The sequence below is a fragment of the Otolemur garnettii genome, unplaced genomic scaffold, assembly GCF_000181295.1.
Source record: "Otolemur garnettii isolate 467f Iridium unplaced genomic scaffold, OtoGar3 scaffold00158, whole genome shotgun sequence".
NCBI lineage: Eukaryota > Metazoa > Chordata > Mammalia > Primates > Galagidae > Otolemur > Otolemur garnettii.
The window spans coordinates 330,268-355,797 of NW_003852553.1; the positions used below are offsets into that span (position 1 = coordinate 330,268).

The following is a 25,530-nucleotide window of genomic DNA, read 5'->3' on the forward strand; positions in this document are numbered from 1 at the left end:
GAGTTGGAGGGTGCTGTGAGCGTGATGTCATAGCACTCTACCCAGGGGGATAGCTTGAGGCTCCGTCTCAAAAAAAAAAAAAAAAAAAAAAAAAACAGTTGTAGTTCTTAGGCAAGCAAGTTAGATAGATAGAAGGGTGGTGGTCAGTACAGTGTATTTGAATCAGTGATTTCAGAGGTGTTTATTGTCCCCTGGTTTCCTAGTAAAGCACTCTTAATAACTTATTTCTACTCTTTCCCTTCTGCTATACAGGCTAAGAGTCACATGTTTAATTTTACTATACAGGTCTTTGAACTTCAGTAACCTGACACAGTCATTTTCTGTTTGATATGTTGCTGCACAAAGATGTACCTTGGCCAGACATATTGCCTAATTTCTGAAAAAAAAGTATTAATTTGTTACTTGTTTCCAGGACCAGCTATATTTTGGGACCTAAGTCTACTGTACTAGTACTTAGTAGTACCTCCTAATGCTGCAGCCCTTTAATACAGTTCCTGTGGGTCGTGACCCACAGGTTGAGAACCACTGTACTAGTAAGTAGAGTCTTTTCACTTGTATTACACAGAAATCAGCCTCCCTTAGTCTTCAGCCTGACAATTAGACCTGTATTTTCCCACTCAAAGCAATACTAACATATCGACCCCTGTAACATATAGTAGATCTCCAAATATTCAGTTATCCCATATATCGTGTATCTTTTCCATTCTCTAGATCTTCCAATTATTTCTCTAATGGCATGCTTTGTAGACTTTATCATCAAGGTTTATTGTATTTGAGATAAAATCTGCCTTGCTCATTTTTTAAATAAAATGTAGCATTCATAAGTTATGCTATATTGAAGTTTTATTTTGACAAGAGCATAAAGGAATTGGGCTGTGCTTTATTTTATTTTTGCTTTAATCAGAACTCTGTGATTTTATTTATATGCTCAAATGTTGTGACTTTGGGAGGAGCTTAATCCCATAGTTGGTTTATATTGAAGGATGGTCTAGTAAATTTTCTTAGACTCAAGACTTCTTATACCTAGACCAGGCATTCTCAAACTATGGCCTGCAGGCCACATGCAGCCCGCCTAGGACATTTATCCGGCCCGCCAGGTGTTTTTGCCGCCGCTGCCTGTCCTGCTTAGCAGCCAACTCATCCTGGGGCCCACAGTCTGGCCCTCCAACGGTCTGAGGGACAGTGAACTGGCCCTCTTTTTAAAAAGTTTGAGGAGCCCTGACCTAGACAGTATATTTTTAAATATCTAAAGCAAGGGCTTGATATTTTTTCTTTTTATATTTTCTTTTCTTGGATTCAAACCCAAAGTAGCAGCCTAGTGAGATAATTTTGAATCACAGTTTTATTTATTTTCCCAGTTTTGTCCCAGCAATAAGCTTACGTCTTCATTCAATAGTTGATAAGATTGTGAAACTAGGACAGCCCAAAAGCCAGAACTCCTCACTACTTGAGAAATACTTCTTAGCCTGAGTTGGAGTAATAAAGAATATGAGTACAGATTGTTTTTTTTTTTTTTTTTGAGACAGAGTCTCACTATGTTGCCCTCAGTAGAGTGCTGTGGCATCAAAGCTCACAGTAACCTCCAATTCTTGGGTTTACGCGATTCTCTTGCCTCAGCCTGCTGAGAAGCTGGGACTACAGGTGCCCGCCACAATACCCGGCTATTTTTTGGTTGCAATTGTTTAGCTATTGTTTAGCTGTCCCGGCCTGGGTTCAAACCTGCTACCCTTGGTGTATGTGGCTGGTGCCATAACCACTGTGCTACAGGCACTGAGTCATATAGATTGTTTATTGTGAACCAGTCTAACTGCACTCACATTACTATATTGCTCTCATTTCTCTGACTTGTCCACAGGGATATCAGCATAGGGTTTTTTGTTTGTTTGTTTGTTTTTATTTTCTGGAGCCCTTGCTGATGACCATTCATCAAAGTCTTACAATATCTACTCACTTATTAATTGCAGATATCTTTTCTTGGTACATTCAAGAAAATACTGATACTATAAAAAACAAATAGGAGTAGTGAATAATATAATGAACACTCACATACTTCCTTGACTGCTTTATCAAATCTTCACATTATATGTTTGTTTTAGAAATATCTTTATTTTATTGCTAATTTTAAGAAATTACTAGTACAATTGGGGCACCACATGAGCCTTCCTTGTTGTGATTTCAGGGCCTATCATTCTCATGCATGGTTTATAACTTTTCTGCACAAGCACTGTTTCCTCAATAGTATACACTGGTTTTATAGTTCTTTAAAAGTTACACATGTACCACATTATAAATATCATTTTTCAACATGATATTTTTGATACCTATTGTTGCAACCTGTTGGGTTCCTATGGCCCTGGTCTCGGTTAGCGCAGGAAGGAACTAGGCGAGAGGCGGATTAGAAGTACAAGCTTGTGGAAGGCGGGCTAGCCCTTACTTTCTGGGTAGCCCCAAGCAACCTCCGCACCAGCCTTTTATTGAAACGGAATGATACAGGTGAGGGGAGTAATTTATAATGACTACGTGCTGAGGGCACGGGCTCCATTCTTCATAAGGAGCTCCTGTGGACAAGTCCCCCGAGAGTCCACCCCTCAGCTGTAAATCATCTTGCTTAGAGGTCATCTGTCTCTTGGTATCCTCTACAACCTATATACACTGATGACTATAATTCTAGTTCATTCTTTTTTGTGGACGAAAAACATTCTATTGCAGGGTGGGCAACATTTTTCTGTAAACTAAAGGGATTGAAGAAAAATATTTTAGATTTTTCAGGGCATCTATGGTCTGTGTCACATATTGCAAATCCAATATTTGATATTAAACTGAAACTTCTAATTATAATTCCATTTAATGTTTTTTTCTGTACCAAAGATCATTTTCAGCTACACTCAGTATAGTATATGTAGCTGCTATAGCAACCTAAACAATGGTCTATGTGATTATGTAATGTTAAATGTCAATATATAAGATAATATAAAGTCTGTAAAACTTGGGGGTGAGTTAATATTTATTCCTTCTAGATTGAACCCACCTCCAAATGTGCTAGGGAAAAAATGCTTTCATGGTACCCCCAAGAGTATTTGTTCATGCTTGCCTTTTACCTGGTGTTACTTTGGAATTTTTCTGGAGTTTATGGCCGCAAGCCAATTGAAGCTACTTAGTAGTACTCAGTGGAAGATACCCACCTCCCACTCATCTCCACACAAGAGTGTGTTGTCAAGGCTATGCTTGGGTTTATGAGAACATAGCAATGCTGCTTCTATAGCTCCTTAGATTTCTTTATGGAACCTATATTTGAATAATCTGGTATCCATTGTAAGGCCTTCTGATTCTTCACACACATCTGTGTAAAGTAAGTAGGTCTTGATAGTACTTCTTAGAATTGGAGGCATTGAGCAGGCACAATCTCACACACAAAAGAACTGAGATCTTTGCAAGATCTAAGTCATTTATACATTTATGTTTTATTCCTGTTATCTTACCTATTTCTTTTTTTTTTTTTTTTTTTTTTTTTTTTTTTGAGACAGAGCCTCAAGCTGTCCCCCTGGGCAGAGTGCCGTGGCATTACAGCTCACAGCAACCTCCAACTCCTGGGCTCAAGCGAGTCTCCTGCCTCCGCCTCCCAAGTAGCTGGGACCACAGGCGCCCACCACAACGCCCGGCTATTTTTTGGTTGCAGCCATCATTGTTGTTTGGCAGGTCCGGGCTGGGGATTCGAACCCACCACCTTAGGTGTACGTGGCTGGCGCCTTAGCCAGTTGAGCTATAGGCGCTGAGCCATCTTACCTATTTCTAAAAGGTTTTCATGTTGCTGACAACTATGACACATCAAACAAATCCATAAAATTAGGAGAACAGAATAAAGCACCTGAAAAGAGGGAAGGAAAGATATATTTGAGGGAAAAATTATACTGAATATTATTGTGGAAGTTGAAAAGATAGTGGGAGTAAGGATATGTGTACAGATATTTGTGAGCATCTATGATTCAAATGTTGGCATTGGTAATAATGCAAGAGATTATTTCAGTCATAGAGGGTTTAATGGTCATGCCTGATTATTTACAAAGTTCACTGGACTGAATAATTGCTTTTTAAGGTGATTTACCTATCTTGCTCTAGCTGAGAATCTACAGCAGAATTGGAGAGCCTCTGTTGGGGTTCTGAGTGACCCTACTACCATTTTGCTGTTAGATAACCTGACAGCAGGCCTCCCACATGAGTTCAGGTACCTATTTCCTTGATATGGCTATTGAGGGCAAGGGTTTTTTTATTGTTGTTGTTGCCTTTTTTTTTTTGTCTAGCTAAACTCACTGATGCCCCTTTTCTCTGCCTGAGGCAGGATGATAAGGAAGGAGGAGGACAAGTTGGTTGGGCAGATAGAGGGGTCTGTCCCTGCCCCACTTCTTTCTGATCATCGGTTGTGCACTGGGAAGCAATTCCCAGAAATCACCTTAGAACAGTGAGGCTTACCCACTCCCAGGTTCCTAAACAACATGATTTCAGGGGACTTTCTATATAGAATGCTCATATAGTAGAAATCAGATGTGAAATTTGGGCTTAGTGAAAACAGGGAAGAATTGGACAACTTCCCAAAGTAACTCTTAAAGGTTTCTCTAGACTTCTTGAGGCCCTGGGTAGTTTTAAGGGTAGCAGACTCTTTCTTTTCTCTCAGTGATAAAGAGATTGAAAAAGTAGATCTGAGACTATTACTGGGAAAAGAGAAGTCATTATTTAGGCAAAAGAGCCTACTGGTTAAGACCAAGATTCTAGAGCATAGTTTGCTTGGGTTTGAATCCCAGCTCTGTTGGCTGGGAAGTTATTTCACATCTCTGTGTTTCGACCTTCTTTTCTGTATTATGAGGATAGTAACAGTGTCTCCTTTATGGGATTGTTGTTACAATAGAATTAAGTGATTAGTACCTGTGAAATTTTTACAGTAGTCCCTGGGCATGAAGTAAGAGTGCAATAATTTTTTTTAGCATGAAAAAGATGAGCTGGAGGAGATCTTATTGACCTTAAGATATTAAGGAGATCTTAACCATGTTCTTAAGCAAGAAATTGAAACATGTTCAGGAGAAAAAGGACATGATTATTTAGGATCTCTGGAAAATGTAGTGTATATAGTTAAAATTATATCACATGGGTTGTGAATGATGGCCTATAATATTTATTCTGAAAATTCTGAGAACTAAACAAAACCTAAATATATATTGAAGGGAAATTCCTTAGTTTCCTACTAAACATCTGGTAAACTGGCAGATATTCAAGAGAAATTTTGGTAGCAGTACTATCTTAGTCACTAAGACTTTAAGAAGTTTTTTACAGTACCAGGGTGTCATACTGGTGACATCTATAGAACAAGTTTTGCATTAGTAATCTAAGTATGAGTTTATTCTATGTTTATTCTCCACTTGGCATTTTGCCAGGGTAGGTAGACGCTATCTCTGAAACAATTTCATAATAATGATGAAAGGATAGCCCTTTTTTGCCTTTGAAAAATTCAATCTAATAATTATTTCCTGAGTGCCTACCAAGCATAGTAGTAGTGCACCTAGTTTTTTTAAAATGCATATTTTTATAGAAGTGTAAGATGCATACAGAAAACTATACTCATAAGGACAGACTTTGATGAATTAACACAAAATAAACAAACCCGTGTAGCCCTTTATCTAACTCAGGAAACACAGGAGCACTAGCACCCCCTACCACGTCCTTGTGTCCATTTTTAGTTGCCTTTCCTACCCTCCAAAGGGTAACAACTAAGCAGAAAGTGGACTTCTAACTCCACAGATTAATTTTCCTGTTTTTCTTTTTTATGTTATGTAAGTGGAATCAGAGGTCTAGCCTCCTTCAGTCAACATGGTATTTGTGAGAGTTATTCATGTTGTGGCTTTTAGCAAAAGTTTGTTCCTTAGGATTGCTGTGTAGTATTTCATTGTATGAACATACCACAATGTATTGGTATATTCTACTCTTGATTAATAGGTTATGTCCAGATTGTGACTACTGAAAATAAAGCTTTTATAAAGATCCTTGCTTATACATGTCTTTTATATATGAAATACATGTGTGTATACACACACACACATACACACATAAGATCTAAATATATATTGAAGGGAAATTCCTTAGTTTATATATATATGCAGTTCTGTTGTATATATACTCAGGATTAGAACTGGTGTGCTGTAGGGAACGCTGATGTGTAGCTTCAGTAGAAACTGCATAAGTAGTTTTATCATTTTACATTCCCACAAGCAGTATACTCAAGTTCTAATTACTGTACATCCTTGCCAACATGTGGTTATGTTTTTGCGACTTAGTGGATGTGTAGTAATAACTTACTGTAATTCAAATTTACATTTCCTGATGACAAATGAGCTTGATTTCCTTTTTGCATCTTTAGTGTCTATTTTGATATTAATTTTAAAAATTGAGTCACATTTACCCTTTTGGTCCCTGTTCATACCTTCTTGTATTCCATGTGGGAGCATTTTCCATGGCCTAAACTACGACCTTTAGTGTACTCTTTAATGTGGGTCTGTTGGTGACAAATTCCTTCTTCTCATTTTTGTTTCATCAGAAAATATATTTTTTCTCCTTTCATCTTTGGGTATGGAAGTCTGTATTATAGGCTATTTGCTTCCTATTTTGAGGTAATCATTCCTTTGTCTTCTGGCTTCCATTATTTTTGTTAAAATGCTGCTGTCACTGTCCTCATTGTTGTTCCTTTGAAGTTACTCTTGTTTGTTTTCTGACTGCTTTTTAAGACTTTGACTTTGATGTTCATTGACTTTAACATAATATTCTTAGTTGTGTTTTTTTTTTGTAGTTTTCTCTACTTGGATCTGTTGCATTTCTTCAACATGTGGCTTGATATTTTAGCAGTTTGGAAAAATTCTTAGCTTTTATTACTTCAAATGTTTCTGAGCAATTCTTTTTTTTCCCTCTATCTCTCCATGTTTTTACCTTCTCAATAGTTTCTTATGCTTTTTTGTTTTTCCATTTGAGTGTTTTCCTCTGATTTGCCTCATAGTGAATACTAATTATTTTCATAGCTGTGTCTAATCTGGTATTAAGCCCATCTGTTGATTTCTTAATTTTTCAGTTCTAGAATTGTCATTTGAGCTCATGACATAGTTTGTAGTCTCAGATAAGTTCCCCATGTGGTCATATAATTTCATAAACATATTTGCAATTTAGTTTTAGAGTCCATGTCAGATAATTCTAAAATCTGTATCTCCTATAGGTCTTTTTTTTTATTATGTGGGTCATTCTGAAAGTCCTGAGATATGTAAAAATCAAGAAATGTAAAATCTGCATGGATGGAAACAAACGAAGCCCTTCCAGCAAAACCAAAAAGTGAAGCAAGGTGATACTTGCATGGATAAACCAAAAAAGACTCTGTTGACTGTGTTTCTTGGAAGTGAAATAATGGATGATACACTGTCTCAAAATTCCATAGTGACCCACATATCTATTTGTTATTTTTGGATTTCGATCTTGTTGTTGTTGTTGTTGATATGCCACATTATTTTTAATTTAATGGCTGATATTTGTATCAAAAAATAGAGATACTTTGAGGATCTGGATGAGATATCTTTCTCCAGTAAGATTTTACTTTTGCTTATGGCAGGCAGTTGGACTAGATGCTGATCCATTTGATTCAACCATGCCTTGAGTTAGTTGAAACCTATATTTCAGTTTTTGTGACAGCTTAATCTATTTCCAGTCACCTTTACTCCTAGTATCCTTTGAGTTCCTTTGGATGTAAAGTAGGGCCATCATGGGGACCAAATGTCAATATTTGTTCCCACACTTGTGTGATTTGAGAGCCTGATGAAAGTTGTGTTCAGGTTCCTAGTCTCTTAATACCTGCTTTCATTTTTGCAAATGTCTTGAGGGAAAAACCAGCTTCAGAATTTTCTTTGAAGGCTTTTTTTAATCTCTGCAATCTAAGCTCCGGAAGTACTTACTGCTTTGATGGATTTCTTATGCCTTTGAACAGATGTTTGTCTAGTTGTTCTTGGCAGAAATAATGGATGAAAACAGTCTAATCTTGCCATGGCCAGCATGGAAATATTTTTTGCTTTTTGATGCCATTTTTAGGGAATTCAAAAAGCCTAAGAAGATAGAATTTCCCCCCTTTTTCATTTTAAATGCTCACTGATGGCTGTGGGTAATGCTGGTATTTTATTCTATAGCACATTTAATCTGTACAGATTTGGCCTTTGGATTTAGGTAAAGTTTTTGGGATATCTATGTGAATTGTATTATGATTTTGATTTATATTATAGTTAAGAACTAAAAACAGCCAAAGGAGAGATATACAAATGGCCAGTAAACATCTGAAAGTATATATACAGGAAATCATTAGTCATCAGAGAAATGCAAATCAAAATCACAAGATATAACTTCATACCTATTAGAATCAAAAAATTTGATAATAACAAATGTTGATGAGGATGTGGGGAAATTGGAACCCTCATACACTGTTGGTTGGAATATAAAATAATGTGACTGCTTCATAAAACAGTCTGAGAGTTCTTTAAACAATTAAACATTAAGTTAATATGACCTGGATCTACTCCTATAAACCCAAGAGAGAACAAAACATGTTCACACAAAAACTTGTGTACAAATATTTATAGCAGCACTATTCACAATATCCAAATGTTTGTCAAGTGATGAATGGATGAACAAAGTCTTATATATATGATAATATAACATTATTTGGTCATAAAAAGGAAGGAAGGACTGATACATGCTATAAAATGGACAAACCTTAAAAACATTATGCTAAGTAAAAGAAACTAATTGCCAAATACCACATATTATATTATTTTATTCATATGAAAGTCCAGAATAGGGAAATTTACAGAGACAGAAAGCAGATAAATGATTATTTTATATAAGGCTGGATGGGGAGCAGGGAGCAGTACTGGAGGAGTGATAGCTAAATGGTATGAAGTTTCTTTTTGAGGTAATGAAATATACTATAATGGACTATACTGTAGTGATAGTTATATTAATATATGAATGTACTTAAAACACCCCCATTGAATTGTTCACTTTAAATGTATGTGAACTATATCCCAGTAAAGCTGTTTTTTAAAAAGAACCAAAAGCAATATTTTTGGTAGCACCTGGGAGGGGGACATTTGGCAGATGTGGGCACAAGCTTATAGTGATGATGATTTTTTTTTCCAATCTCTTTATTAGCAATTTGCTGACCACTTGTTAAGGCCTGGGATGGAATTATAACAGAAGAACCCTGGATTCCAGAATAAGTGTTCAAGGCTATCCCCAGGAAGTAAGCCGTGGAATCCCAGAATAGCAGTAATGTGGAAAACTAACCAGGAGAATACAGTACTGCCCCAATAATTCATACTTTGGTTAACTGCTGCTTGGGCAATATATCCTGAAGCAGCACTTAGCTTCCTTAGTTACTCCTGTGATCAGAGAATACTGCATTGTTCCTATATCTCCATGTTTTTGCAGGCCTCTCAATTATTTCAAAGAATATGCTTAGGTTATAGATGTAAATCTCAAAGACCTTTTCTAATTTGAATCCTACTTCTCGGGAAATGTTGGAAGCAGGTGCAGCTTCTTGACTGAGAAAGGCATATGGAGGCTGATGTATTTGCGTAGAAAGCCCATAACCCCAGAAGCCATCTTATGGTAAGGGGCTTTGAGATGTTTCATTGTTCATTCTAGTTATGTCTGTGAGAGAGTTAGAATTTAAATTCCTCATTCAGTGGTGAAAAAGTTCCTCATTCATAGCTTATGCAGTTTTTAATTCATTTATTCATTCACTTATTAGGTAAATAGATAACCTTCTTTATGCCAATCACTATGCTATGTGCTAGTGATAAAACTTCACATGAAACAGTAGCTGCCTTGGAGAGATTGTACCCTAATGAGAAAAAAGCCAAGTACCTCCAAGGTACCAAGTGATGAGATAAAGATATGCATAGATAAAGATATACATAGATAGAGGTATGTATAAAGATATGCATAGGTATGCAGAGGTGGCTATGAGATTCCAGTAGCATGGCAGTTAACTGGGCTTGGAAGAGTCTTTGAAATATTTAGCACAACTGAATAAATGTAGTTGAATAAAGGCTGAAGAAGTGAGGAACGCATCTTTGATGAGAGGACGCTTCAGCTGAACCTTAAAGACTAAGTTGGGTTTAACCAGGCTGACAAAGAGAAGAAATAAGATTGGTGACAGAGAAACAAATGAGTTAGGATCCTATGGTAAGAGCCGCGTGAAAGTTTGTAAGATACAGAACCAAAAAGGGAGGGAGGAAATAACTTTGAGCAGTACTTCTCAAAGGTTAGTGTGCATACGAATCACCTAAAAAATCTTGTTGCAGTGCAGATTCTGACTCAGTGTGGATCTTGGGTGGGGTACTTTTACCAAACTCCCAGCCAGTTCCAAAGCTGCTGGTCTGTGGGCTATGCTGAACAGCAAAAGCTAAGAAATCTAGTTGGGTGGGATGACAGAGGATGGTAAAAGAGTCCTAGCTAACATACAGCTTTCTGGATAGGATGATCTGGGGTGGTGGTGTCATGGGCTGCTAGAGGGAATGGTAGAAGAGATTTACAGGGAAATAAATATTTTGTTCTGTTTTTTTTTTTTTTTTTTTTGAGGTACCTTATGGGATATTTAGGAAGAGAAATATAGTAAGCCCTTGGGTAGGAGGAGAATATACATCCATGTTTCCTAAGTAAGAAGAGAAAGAGGTGCCTATGAAGGTGCTGAGAAAGAACTGCCAGGAAAGTGAGGGGAGGATTAGGAGAAAATAATGTGATACAGGAAGAGTTTCAAGAAGGTAGGAATGAGTAAAGTCAAATGTTGCAGAAAGATCAAGAAAAAGCAAGACCAGAATCTTGACTGCAAGAAAATAAGGATAAGGGATTGTTTTGATTAGAGACGACTCAAGAAGGATCGACAGAAAAGTCTCAAAGATAATGTACTAATAGAGAGAAAGGCATGCAAGATAAACGGAGCGTACCTTCCTTCTTCTCTCCTTCCCTCCCTCCCTCCTCTCCTTCCTTCCCTTCTTTTCTTCTTTTAACCTTCATTATTCTAGAAGTTTTCCAACATACAAAAAGATTTGGAATATATTATAACGAACTGCCACACATCCCTCACATGTCTTCAACAATTATGTATGGTTTTACCAAAGAAGGATGTTTTTGTAGATTCAGATGACTTGGCCAGATTCATGCACTGGGGGAAAGAGCCAGGATTGAGGGAACAGTTGAAAATTTAGACAAGAAAGATCATAATTGATGAAATAAAGTTTTTTAGAAAGCAAGTGATAGATTTTAGCACAAGTGGAGATCCTGGTTCCACATAGTAAGAAAGACACTTTGTTCACTGAGTTGAGAGAAAAAAGATAACAATCACTCTATCTTAGAAATGCGGTTAAAATTCTAATTTCTGGAAGCTTATTATGACAAATTACTCCAATTTCCCTTTCCCTCTACACTCCATATCCCCTTAGGCTGCCTCAGTTCCCCCTTGATGTCATATACTAATTTTTTTTAAAAGTCTATTTCACCCAAGCATTTCATGAGTTCAGTCATTTTATTGAAGATTCAGTATCTACAGAGAGTAATCACATTATAGAGAATGCCATCTACCATCGTCCATCTTGCCTTTCTTATCTCTCTAAAGCAACAGAGAAATTGTTCCCTTAACCTACAAATAGAATTTGCTTGCTCAGAGGAATTCTGGGAAAGAAAATGTTCTCCATCACTTTATATAGAGATTAAGTTTCTGGTGTCAAGTCAGGAAATGAGCATATCCATGCCTACTGATGACTAATTTCTTTGTAAAATAGGAAGAGTTCATTTGGAAGGAGTTCATTTGGCTGGAATTGGATAGGAGGAAGCTTTAGGAGTGTGGCAAGGGTTTGGAATATTGCCAAAGCCTTCCTTTAAGCTTTACCTAAAGTGACATCTTGCCTTCTAATAAAAAAGGAAAGCCACATAATGCCCCCTACACATGCACATACACATACACACACAAAAAAATACACGCACTCTCCTAGGAAATGAGAATAGGATTATTAGGTGATGTTAGACTTCTGTGAAGCATCTGATCCCCTTTTGTGATGACTGTGGGAAAATAAGGCTGGGAAATGGTGTCAGGGAGCTTTATTTAAGTATGACTAAGATATTTGTATGAGCATCTTCCCTGTCATGCATTAAGTAGCAGCTTCATTTTAGAGGTAGAAATGTACATTACAAGCATTTTGTACACTTCTTGTCTCCTAAGTATATCTTCCTTCCTGGCCCCATTTCTATCTGTGACATTTTGCAGTGAGCACCCAGTAATGGGAATGAAGCCAGTGATTTTAAGGTAATTTCCTTGTATTCTCAGAAGGCTTCTGAAGTTGATTACCATGAAACACCAACTGGATAATAATTGCCTAATTCTCTTGATAGAGAAAAGGATGTAATTTGGAAATAATTGACCTAACAAGAAAAAAATGGATAGATGGATAGATGCTTGCAAATTTTTTTGGGGTCATTGTTATTCTTAAAAGTAATAAATATTTTAGAGTTAAAATACCATAAATATAATGATATAAATATTGTGTGTGTGACTACATAATTTATATTTTAATGATTTATGTTTAACTCATCTTCTGCATTTAAAGTATTTTTGTTGTAGTGGAAAAAACATAAGGACTAAAAGAAAAGAATTCAAAATTGGATCCTTAGAATGTGGGAAATTTTAACTACACATATAAAAGTATATCAGTAACATGTTATTCTTTAAATAATCTACTGAATTAGCATCTCAGGAAAAATAATTCAGTCCACTTATTTCTCAGTCTACTCAAGTGATGGCATTTCTGTCTTTTAAGTTTGATTAGTAGATGCCAGCCTTTCTAGTGAATGACATCAATCATTTAAATCAGTTTCAAAAGATTATGAGAAAAGTTGATGCTTTGAATAAAAGTGAGCTTCTCCTAGGCAAATAAATACCAAGCCTTCAGAATTTTTATGCTCACCAAGTATAGACTTTTTTCATCGATTCAGAACTTAAACAATGAAAAATCTTTATTTATATGCATTTAAAATTATACATTTAGGTAGAGACAATTATGTTACATAGACAAAATTATAGAATTGAATTTTAAGAAGCGGACATGGAGAAAGCTACAATAATCAAGACAGTGTACTATTGGCAAAAGAATACAAGATAGATCAATAGAATAGAGTAGAGAGCCCAGAAATAGACCCACATAAAAATAATCAACTGAGCTTTTACAAAGGAACAAGAACAATACAATGGATAAATTATAATCTTTTCATCAATTGGTGCTGGAATAACTAGACATCCATATACAAAAAAGTGAATCTATACACAGACCTTATGTTCTTCACAAAAATTAACACAAAATTGATCATAGACCTAAATGTAAAACATAAAACTATAAGACTCCTGGAAAATACCATAGGAGAAAAATCTGACCTTGAATTTGGTGATTATGTTTTATTTATTTTATTATTTTTTTTTTTTGAGACAGAGTCTCACTTGGTCACCCATGGTAGGGTGCTGTGGCATCCTAACTCACAGCAGCCTCAAACTCTTGGGTTCAAGTGATCCTCTCACCTCAGTCTCCCAAGTAGCTGAGACTACAGGCGCCCACCACAATGCCCAGCTATTTTTTTGGTTGTAGTCATCATTATTGTTTGGCAGGCCCAGATTGGATTCAAACCCGCCAGCTCCAGTGTATGTGACCGGCACCATACTCACTGAGCTAAGGGCACTGCCCGATTATGTTATAGATACAGTACCAAAACCATAATCCATTAAAGAAAGAATTGATACAATGGGCTTCATGAAAATTAAAAATTTCGGATCTGTGAAAGACACCGTTAAGAGAGTAAAACAAGATTATCTCCCATATACTATGTACTAGGATAAAGTATTTGTAAAAGACATGCCTGATAAAAGATTATTATCCAAAATCTACAAATAACTCTTAAAACTCAACACTAAGAAAATTAACAGTCTGATTAACAAATGGATCTTTTACACCAAAAAAGATGTACAGATAAGCAAATAAGTATATGAAAATATGGTCCACACTATATGTCATCATGGAAATATAAATTAAGACAACAAGTGAGATATCACTATATACCTATTTAAAATGAAATATTATTAAGCCTTAAAAAAGAAGGAAATTCTACCATTTTGACCGCATGGATGAACGTGGGGGATATTCATACTAACTGAAATAGCCAGACACAGAAAGAAAAATACTGCATGATCTCACTTATATGTGTTATCTAAAAAAGTAAAATTCATAGAACCAAAGAGTAGATTGGTAGTTAGTAGGAGCAGAGATGAGGTAAAAAATGAGGAGATGTTGGTTAAACAATAAAACGTTTCAGTTATTATTAATTAGTATTAATTAGTTCTAGATATCCAATGTACAGTAGGGTAACTGTAAATAATACCGTATACATACTTGAAATTTGCTAAGAGAGTGGATCTTAAGTGTTTTCATCACAAAAAGGTTAACTATATGAGGTGATAGATACAGTAATTAACTCTAGTCATCATTTAACAATATGTATGTATATCAAAATATCATGTTATATACCTTAAATGTATTGGGCCAGATCCAGAGCACTGACAACATCAAATGCTGGTGAAAATGTGGACCACCAGGAATTCTCTTTCGTAGCTGGTGTAAATGCAAAATGGTACAGCTGCTTTGGAAGACAGTTGAGAGGTTTCTTACAAAACTAAACATATTTTTACTATACAATCCAAATCACACTCCTTGTATTTACCCAAGAGAGTTAAAAACTTATGTCTGAACAAAAGCCAGCATGAGAATGTTCATAACATCTTCATTCATAATTGTTAAAACTTGAAAGCAACCAAGATATTCTTTAGCAGGTGAATGGATAAGTAAACAGTAGTATATCCAGACAATGGAGCACTAAAAAGAAATGGGGTAGAGAAAACTCAAGTGTATATTACTAAGCAAAAAAAGCCAATCTGAAAAGGGCTAAATATTGCACAATTCTGACTATATGACAGCCTGGAAAAGGTAAAACTATGAAGGCAGTAAAAAGATCAGTGGTGGCCAGAAGTTAAAGGGATGGGATGAATAGGTAGAGTACAGAGGATCTTTAGGGCATTAAAACTAGTCTGCATAATAGTGTCATGGTGGAAACATGTCTTTATACGTTTGTCCAAACACATTGAATGTACAACACAAAGAGTAAGCCCTAATATAAACAATGGGCTTTAGGGGATAATGATGTGTCAGTGTAGGTTCATCAATTTTAACAAGTGTACTACTCTTGTGTGGAATGTTGATAATGAGGGAGGCTGTGCTTACGTGAGGTCAGGGAGTGTATAGCGTATCTCTGTACCTCCTGCTCAATTTTATTGTAAACATAAAACTACCCTAAAAGATAAAGTTTATTAAAATAAACAGACAAACATATTTTCAAGACAGTTAAAAATTGAAGCAGAAAGTATGGAAGGTATTATCATCTCAATTTTATGAGGGAGAAAATAGAATCCAGAGAGCTTGCCATTTTCTCATTGTAAGCAAGAGTAAAACCAGAGCGTGACCCTGACTTCCTAACTCACAGCCCTTCCTCCCATGCTCCTTTGTGCTATTATTTAGAAGCGGTGGCAGCCTGCAGTGATTATCTTTCAGTTTTGACTACACAGTCTGTGCTCATGGGTTGGCAGCATATTTCTTAGATAAAATAACTCAAGGCCACGAGTGTTGTGTGCTGGAACATAATACCATGCTCTATTTAAATGAGCCACATATTTTCTCCCTAAACTGCTGCTTCTGTTATAAACTGGATAAACCTGTTAGCTGTAAGTCATTTTAAGAAATAAACTGCCAGAGTTGAGACTTGCTGAAACGCCAAGGCCTTTCAGCCCAAGACAGATCAACTCTCAGTAACAATGAGGTTCTCATTTCTTCAGTCCCTTCAATTAAGAATGTGACTGCAGTGAATATTCTATAGTCAGTATATAAGTTTGTTTATTTTTTATTTCAAAATATTAAGGAAACACAAATGTTTTTGTTACATGGACACATTGTATAATGCTTAAAACAGAGGTTTTAGTGTGCCTGTTACCAGAATAGTGTTCGTTGTACCCAATAGGTAAGTTTTGATCCCTCATATCTATCCTTCACGCCCTCTCCTCTGCTTGGTTTTTCATGTTCTTTACATAGCTTTGTGCCCATGTGTACCCATCATTTAGCTCCCACTTATTAGTGAGAACATATGGTGTTTGTTTTCCATTCCTGAGATACTTCACTTAGGATAATGGTCTCCACTTCGTTCCAGGTTGCTGTAAATGACATTATTTCATTCCTTTTTATACTGATTAGTACATCATGGTGTGTGTGTGTATAATTCACAATTGAAAATACATGAAATCAATCTAAGTGCCCATCAGTTCATGAGTGGATTAAAATATGTGGCAAATATATATATATATATATATATTTTTTTTTTTTTTACAAAATGGCTTCTTTTCCTTTGGGTAAGTCCCCAGTAGAGGGATTGCTGGATTAAATGAATGACTGTTATTAAAAAGACAAGAAATAATAGATGCTCACATGGATGCAGAGAAAAAGTAATGCTTATACACTCTAGTGGGACACCCGTTGAGTACAGCTGCACAGCCTCTATAGAAGACAGTATGTAGATTCCTTAAAGGATATAAATTTAAAAGGTTCTGCAGATAGAGGGGACCATATTTAGCAATGTACTTTTGCATTTCTTCTGTTTGTATATCTACTACTGGTATATGTAGAGGAGCATCATCAAGAAGAAATGTCAGATGTGGTTGGTCTTAACTCTCTAGAAGCTTATAAGCTAAATGAGGAAATAAAACACACCATGTAAAAGACTCGACATACTCAAACAGACCAAGATGGAGTTAGGAAGGTGTTTTAGTTTTGGTCCCCGTTAAAGCATACCGTGAGAGGAGGATTTGAGTGCATGTACTTGGCAGTAAGGTGTAAGAAGCAAGGGGGAAGAGAAACGAGGCACAGAAAGGAAGGCAGCCAATAAAGGGAGCATTATTAGACTGCTATCACAGTGGGTGACTAGAAGTTAACACTATGAGGAAACATTGGGAAATGTTATAGAACACAGGCATCAGAGTGTTTTTTTTTTTTTTTTTCTGAGACAGAGTCTTACTTTGTCACCCATGGTAGAGTACCATGGCATCACAGCTCACAGCAACCTCAAAGTCTTGGGCTTAAGTGAGTCTCTTGCCTCAGCCTCCCAAGTAGCTGGAACTACAGGTGTCCCCCATAATGCCCAGCTATTTTTTTGTTGTAGTTGTCATTGTTGTTTGGTAGGCCCAGGCCAGTTTTGAACCCGCCAGCCCTGGTATATGTGACTTGTGCCCAGTTGCTGAGCTACAGGTGCTGAGCTGCATCAGAATTATTCTACCCAGGGGGTGGGGGATCCAGGGTACTTATATTTAAGCTTTTAATTAGAGCTTGAATTGGGGTATTGAGGGCTCTTCCAAGAGGATTAATTCCTGGCACTTTAGCCTACCATACTCCTGGGCAGAGCAGCCTTATTCAAATCTGGAAAATGTCCTGAGGCACAAAAGACAGATATTGACAGCTGGAAGTTAGCCTGTATACGTGAAACAGAGAAGAGTCCAAGCAATATGGACTGACAGAGTATCTGTCATGATAGGTTATTGGTATAGGTGAGACTTAACACTGCTCTTTCTCTTTCTTTCCCTAGGCTTCTTCATGACTCTATCCCTGTTGTCCATTGTGTATGGAGCCTTGCGCTGCAACATCCTAGCCATCAAAATCAAATATGATGAATACGAGGTCAAGGTGAAGCCTCTGGCCTATGTCTGTATCTTCCTCTGGAGGAGCTTTGAGATTGCCACTCGAGTTATAGTCTTAGTCCTCTTTACCTCCGTCCTGAAGAGCTGGGTGGTGATGGTCATACTCATCAACTTCTTCAGCTTTTTCTTATACCCTTGGATCCTCTTTTGGTACAGTGACTCCCCATTCCCTGAGAATATAGAGAAGGCTCTCACTCGGGTGGGTACTACCATCGTGCTGTGCTTCCTCACTTTACTGTATACTGGTATCAACATGTTCTGTTGGTCAGCTGTACAGCTGAAAATTGACAGCCCCGACCTCATCAGCAAGTCCCAGAATTGGTACCAGCTACTGGTGTACTATATGATGAGATTCATTGAAAATGCCATCCTTCTCCTTTTGTGGTATATTTTCAAGACCGACATCTATATGTATGTGTGTGCACCTCTGTTGATTCTACAGCTGCTCGTTGGGTACTGCACAGCCATTCTCTTTATGCTTGTGTTCTATCAGTTTTTCCACCCTTGCAAAAGGCTCTTTTCCACCACTGTTTCTGAAGGCTTTCAAAACTGGCTTAGGTGTTTTTGCTGGGCCTGCAGGAGGCAGACATCCTCTGAGTCGGTAGGAACAACAGACCTAAAGTCATCCAGAAGTGGAAATGAGATACCTTCTAACGCAGGAGTAAGTGAGGAGCCCTCTCAGTTCTTGAATGCTGATGACATATGCTCTGCTTAAGGGGATCCAAGGTCTCTCAGGGCACAGGCATGTTGTTTTCTGGGTTTCATACCCACTCTTCATACAAGAAATGAGCCCTGCACAGGGAAAAAGTCAGGAAGTTAGCTGTCAACACTTTGTGACCTGCTTCTCTGTATACAGTTCTTGGGTATTTAGAACTATGGGGAGAAGCCAGGGAAACCTCTGAGTGTTGAAGAAGGGCACTACAGTTTCCAGGTGACCATGTTACATTTTTCTAGGCATTACTGGCTTTTTCAGCAACAAGGTATCCCTGCAATCTGAATTGGGCTAGTTAGATCCATAAGGTAGAATGAGGAGAGAGGCTTACTTGTTTTCTAGACTGTGTTGGTCTGGGTAGCCTTATGATTTATTATTCCTAAACATAGTTTTCACCCTAGAACTGTCCTAATGACCAGAGAAGGTTACTGGTGTTTTGCCATCAGCAATGTCATTTCTGTCAGAGCTTACAGGGAAGGCTGTTTAGCTTTGGTTTTTGAATAGACACAGATACTCCATTTTCATCTCATTAAGGCTCTTTGCACATGCTGTGTACTTGATTCAAGAGCCTAGATTTGGATACTTTATTGCTTAGGATCCATGAATGCAAAAATGAACTCTAAATTTGGCTATGAAAACCCTGTAAGTTTAGGAAAGTTCTTATCCTTTGGTATGTTGAAGAAATTTTGTATCAGGAGGGAAGTTAAAACATCAAAATGATGGAAGCTTATATAAGTAGAATTCTTACCATCCCAGAATGGTTAAATATGTGAATCTGCTACAGGGTAGGCTTAAACCTCCTTAAGGTTCAGACCTGTTGGGTGATTCCGGGAAATTTCTAATAGACTTTTCTAGGATTCACAATTTTAGGAAAGAAGAGAATAAAATTTATAGTCTCCACTCTCACCTTCCCCTTCCTTGCCTGTGAGGAAAGTTTTAGATAAGAGTTACCTTGGTCAACAAGTTTTTTCTGGAAAACTCTTTAAAAATTTCCCACCCAGTTAAGGTATTTAGTCATTTTCTTTTTCATTTGAAGGAAGAGGGTTTTCCTTACCACCACCCCTAGTTAGATACTGACCTCAGAGAACTTTTTTAAATTACAGAAAGAGATGACCAGATTTTTATCTTTTATTGAATGTATTTTGATTTACCATAATTGTGAATTAATTTGAAAAAGATTTTGATGTTATCCTCCTACACCCTTTCATCATCTACATAATCTTTTTTTCTTTAATTTGGAATCCTGTTTATTTCATAAAAGAGGAATGGATAACATGTCCTCAATTGTCTTGGAAAAATTCTTATATCCAGTGCCACTATTTCTACCATTAAAATATTCATAATGAAGTACTTGGAAACAGGTGACAATAAAGATCATACCAATTTAAAATGAACATCAGAGTAAAATCTGAGAAATTTCCAAAGGGGAATCTATTTGTGGACTCTATGTAGTATTTAACCAGATGGAATATGGGTCCACTTCTCTGTATTAACCTAGAAAATGTATTCATCTGACCATTACATCATTTCTGATAATTTTCCTTTTGAATTCATTTTGGTGTCAAATTTATAAGTAATTTCATACACACAGATAAAAATGCAATTTGGTAATCAATTTCCACTATATTCATGTGTCAAACAGTACATATTCTTTCACAGGGCATCTATATTGTCTAATATTTTTTATACAGTTCCATAGAAATATATCAATAAGCTCCTAAACTGTTGAACTTCAACTTTAGTTTTATGAGATACTTTTTTTCATTTCAAATGTCTTGGTTTATCAGTATTTTTGGTTTAATTTGTTGAGATGTCCATAAACAGATTGTTGTCTATTTTTAACTAAATGAAAATAAAACTCAAGATTGTCTATGTTCTGTCTGCTAGTACATCACCTATTACTTCCTCTATTTTTAATAGGCCTAAAATAAGTAATGAGCACACTTAATCAACATATACTTTGCATACAACATATACTTTCATGCACTCTCCATGTGCATAGATTACAATTGTAATCCACAGTAGCACCCTTCAATGTCAAGACTGTGAGTAAAATAAAGCTAAGACACATCCTTTTTTGGCTATATCCTATTTAACAAAAGGGTTCTGTAATGAGGAGGAGAACAGTGAAGCCATTCCTAATTCATTCCAAGTGTTTCTTTTTATCACGTCTGTTAGTTGTGTTCATTGACACTGGATATTTCCAAGTTCTTTTGTGAGAAAAACATTTTCAAATGTCTTGAAGGTTTGTAGTAGCTGATGGTAGGGCTAATTATGACCCTTTTCCATCTGAAATACCTTCAAATCATGCCTTGGGAGTGAGGAGGGGGAGCAGCTGCCAGCCTGTCACTGACTGGATGTGTTCAAAATTGGACAAGGATCAAGAAATTGTAATATTTTTACGACAGGCCTCCAAACCAAAGCTGAGAAATAACAAAGTCTTAATCAAGGGTCGTTCGATCCCCAAAGGGGTTGCAACCCCCAGGTTGAGAACCGCTGGTTTAGATGATAAGTAAGCACCTTTAGTGACTGCAAACCAAACTACCAGTGATGTTGTGTCAGATTCCCAAAGCCTAATTCACACAGTGATAAGGACAGAAGTTTGATAACTAAATTGGACATTTTGTCAATTTTAAACCCTTGCTATACAAGTACCCTATCTTTGGGGACACATATGTTCATTCATTTGGGGTGAGGGAAATAACTGCTTTTTTATCCTGCATGGTGAAAATATAAGTTATGGTAAACTAAGAATTTCTGTGTTTAAATTATTTATATCTTTGAAATGGCAAAATTACAATTCACACTGCAGAGCTAGTCATCCTAAAAGCATAAAGTAAGCCAGAAAATGTCTTCATGTTTTGAGAGCTAAAATGTGTTTTTCAGTTATAATTTCAATTTGTCAAACTCTCAGTGCTTTGTCTAATTAATCACATACCATAACCTGTCATGAGAGCTGCTCCAAATGAATCACTCTCATTTGGCTGAATGGGGGTAAAATATTTCCTCAAAATATATTGAAATAAGTTTACCAAACATGTTTAGATTTTCTCTTATCATTAGAAGAGATAGCCAAATATGGAGGTTTGCATCTCCCTGTCCAGCCCTGTAAGTTGCTTAATTGCTGCATGCTTCAGTTTCTTCACTTAACCAAATTTGGATAATACATTTGTCCAACCTACCTCACCAGGTTATCAGAAATATCAAATTAAATAATAAGTGTATAAATGCTTTGAAAATATTTTTTTAAAGTATCATCCATATTTAAAGAGTTATTATTATAGTTATTAGAGTCCATAAGCAGGTTATTACTATTTTTTTACTGTTTGAAAAGAAGTAAGTAGTGTCATCCACATAGTTGTCTTGAGTGCATATGTGAGCCTTTGGCCTTCTCAACAGTTGCCCTTTGTCTAACCAACCAGTTGCTTACACAAATTAGCACCCAAGCACAATGGTACTTGGAGGACAAAGACCCACTGAATCTGAGAAAGTGATTCTGATGGTAAATGAGTTTATCATTTTAGTATATTTATTCATGTACAGCATAGCACTGTGTTTTGATAATTGTGATTTACAATGTGAATGCCTGATTCAAGTCATTAATTAAATTTGAGTTTAATCTTTCAACCTTGTAAATGGGAAAATAAACATTAAAATTGATTGTTAAACAGCATTTCCTTGGAAACCATCTTAGAACATTAGTGCTGTGGTTATCAGTGTATGTGCCAGTACTCCTCAGCCAATACATTGTGGATGTGAGCTTTTGTCAACTGCTTCTCTGCAGTCATTGACTGTAATAAATATTGTTATGTTTCTTCATATAATAAATTAATTTTTCAGTTTCTCCTTGCTTATCATTTCTTATAGGATGTAAAGTCCTTATGTGTCTTTTTTTTTTTATTTTACTTCAGGGACTGTTTTAAAAACAGAAATTTGAAAATGGTGTTATTATAACTAATAGTTTTATAACCTCATCTGGAAATTCCTTTTGTAGAATAAGAAATTTGAGAGTGCTAAGATTCAGCCTTACAAGACAGCAACAGTCCATGAAAACTTATCAGTTTTATAAACATTTACTCCCATTTGTTAAAGCTACGCTACTGTAAACTGAAATTCTGCCTAGTTTTATGTCACTTGCTGTGTGCAATACAAAAAAGAGAGGCACTATATTAATACATCTCTTCTACAAAAACATAAATAGTATACTGATTCAGAAATATAAAACACCAAAGGCATGGCTTGGTATTATATTAGCATAAATAATCAAGTATAAATGACCATAATTAGTTGGAAAAAATAGCAATCATTAAAGAGATCATTTTAGAGCATGAAATAGACATGGATTCTTTCAATAATCCCTTCTCTTCTGAAGGTTGCCTTGCAGTTTGCAAAGACTTATCTGTAAGTCTTTTAAAAACAGCTTTATTGTGGTAGAATTCTTAATAAAAACTACACTTATTTAACATATGCAATTTAATTGAGCTGTACATACATAAACACCCATGAAGCCATTGCCACAATCAAGGTAGTAGACATACCATCACCTCCAGAACAGTCCGTGTGCTTCTTTGTTTCTTCATTCTTTTAAAGAATACTGAACATGAGATCTATCCTCTTGAAATTTTAAGTACAGAAGTTCTCTAGAACTCATTCATCCAATGTAACTGAAACTTTATACCCACTGAACAACTCTCTATTTTCCCTTTCACCCAGCCCCTGGCAACCACCATCCTATTCTCTGCCTCTTGAGTTTTACCATTTTAGACACCTCATAAAGGTGGGATCAAGCAGTATTTGGCCTGTGTCTAGTTTATTTCACTTAGCATAATGTTCTCCAGCTTTGATTCATGTCGTCGCAAATGACAGGATTTCCTTTTTTAAGGATGAATAATATTTCATTGTATGAATATGCTACTTTTCCTTTATCCATGCATCTATCTATGGACATTTGGGCTCTTTTCAAATCTTGGCTATTGTGAATAATGGTGCAGTGAACATAGAATATCTCTTTGAGATCCTGATTTCAATCATTTTGGATACATGCTGAGAACTGGGATTGCTACATAATACGGTAGTATTAATTTTTTGAGGCGCCTCCACATTGTTCATAGTGGGTGAACCATTTCACATTCCCATCAACAGTATACATGTGTTCCAATTGCTCTCCATCCTTGCCAACATTTATCTTTTGGTTTTCTTGATAATAGCAATCCTAGTAGGTGTGAGGTGATATTGTTACCGGATTTGAAGAATGAACCCACAGACCACAAATCAATGGTAAGATAGGAGTTTATTAAACAGAAAGGCATACAGGAGTAAAAAGTACCAGAGATTCTGGCAAAGGGGAAGACCCAAGTCAGACATCTCCCACATAGGCCCTTTTTCTAGTGGTTATTTCATATTTTGGCCAGGATTTGGTAGGTGGAAACGCATCTTTTCAAAGTTAATGAGTGCATTAACGAATGAATGCAGTTCCTCTTTGGCTAGGGCAAGCTTATCAGGTGCTTGCAGTTTTTTTCTCAGGTAAGTGAATAGGGTGTGTGCTCCGTACTCAAGGTGTAACCACCCAAAAACGTTTCAGTCTGCTCTGTTCATGACTTTGCTAGAGTCCAGAGGGTGTGGCCTGGAAAGGGCAGGCTGTTTGTGCTCAGAGATGGGGGTCTGATTTCTGAGCTCACCTCGGCCTATAGAATGGGGGGAAGTTCCTGTCCTGCCATGAGTAGGGGAATCCTGTATCATTATCTCATCAGGGTTTTGATCTGCATCTCCCTGATGATAAGTGATGTTGAACACCTTTACATATACCTGGCAGCCATTTGTATGCCTTCTATGGAGAAATGTCTATTCCAGTCCTTTGCCCATCTTTTAATTGGGTTATTCAGGGCTTTTTCCTATTGAGTTGAAGGAGTTTCTTTAACATTTTTGAGATTAACCTCTTATCATATATATGGTTTGCAAATATTTTCTGCCACACTGTAGATTGCCTTTTCATCATTCTGTTAATTGCTTTCTTTGTTGTGCAGAAATCTTTTTTTTTTTTTTTTTTTGAGACGGAGCCTCAAGCTATCCTCCTGGGTAAAGTGCCATGGCATCACGCTCACAGCAACCTCTAACTCCTGGGCTCAAGCGAGTCTCCTGCCTTTGCCTCCCAAGTAGCTGGGACCACAGGTGCCCGCCACAGCGCCTGGCCATTTTTTGGTTGCAGCCATCTTTGTTGCTTGGAGGGCCCAGGCTGGGGACTCAAACCCGCCACCTTAGGTGTATGTGGCTGGCGCCCTAGCCGCTTGAGCCACAGGCGCCGAGCCCAGAAATCTTTTAAAAGAGATCTTTTGGTGTTAAGAAAACTATATGTCCACAAATTTAGCATTCAATTAGGTCAATGTAAAATTACTTAATTTGGTGTTTGTAAATGTTTTATTTTGAAATAATTTAAAACTAATAAAAGGAATTTCTTTGTATCCTTCACCTGGATCCAGCGATCATTAATATTTTTCCATGTCTGCTCTGTCACTCTCACTTTATATTTCTCTTTCTTATGAGGCATTTGAGATTGGGTTGCTGACATTATACCCATTTGTTCCTAAATACTTCAGTGTGTTTTTCCTAAGAATAAAGTATTCATAACCTCAGTATGATTATCAAATTCAGGAAATTTAACATTGACACAATACTAGTATCTATTCTATATTCCAGTTAACGATTGGGTCAATTACTTCATTTGTTTTCTCAAAGCTTCCTTGACCATGTGAATCAGCTCAGTTCTCTTCTGTGAGGCTGTCTTTATTTCAAACTGTGAGTAATTTTTAACTTCCTTATGATTGCTTGGAAAACTATAGCAGACTTTGAAAAGTTATTTGAAGAAAACACATAAAATCAGTTACTAATAGCTTAAAGTCACACATTTTAAATATTTATTGGC

General features: G+C 36.6%; 1 protein-coding gene across 1 annotated transcript in view; it reads left to right on the plus strand.

The window, feature by feature from the left end:
* The window catches only part of XK (X-linked Kx blood group), a 43,786-nt gene extending 24,771 nt beyond the window's left edge, over positions 1-19,015 (plus strand). The window contains exon 3 of the mRNA XM_003799876.3: positions 17,788-19,015. Coding sequence (XP_003799924.1) covers positions 17,788-18,614 — 827 coding nt within the window. The 3' untranslated portion in view covers positions 18,615-19,015. The remainder of the gene's footprint in view (positions 1-17,787) is intronic.
* The last annotated feature ends 6,515 nt before the right edge of the window (positions 19,016-25,530 follow it).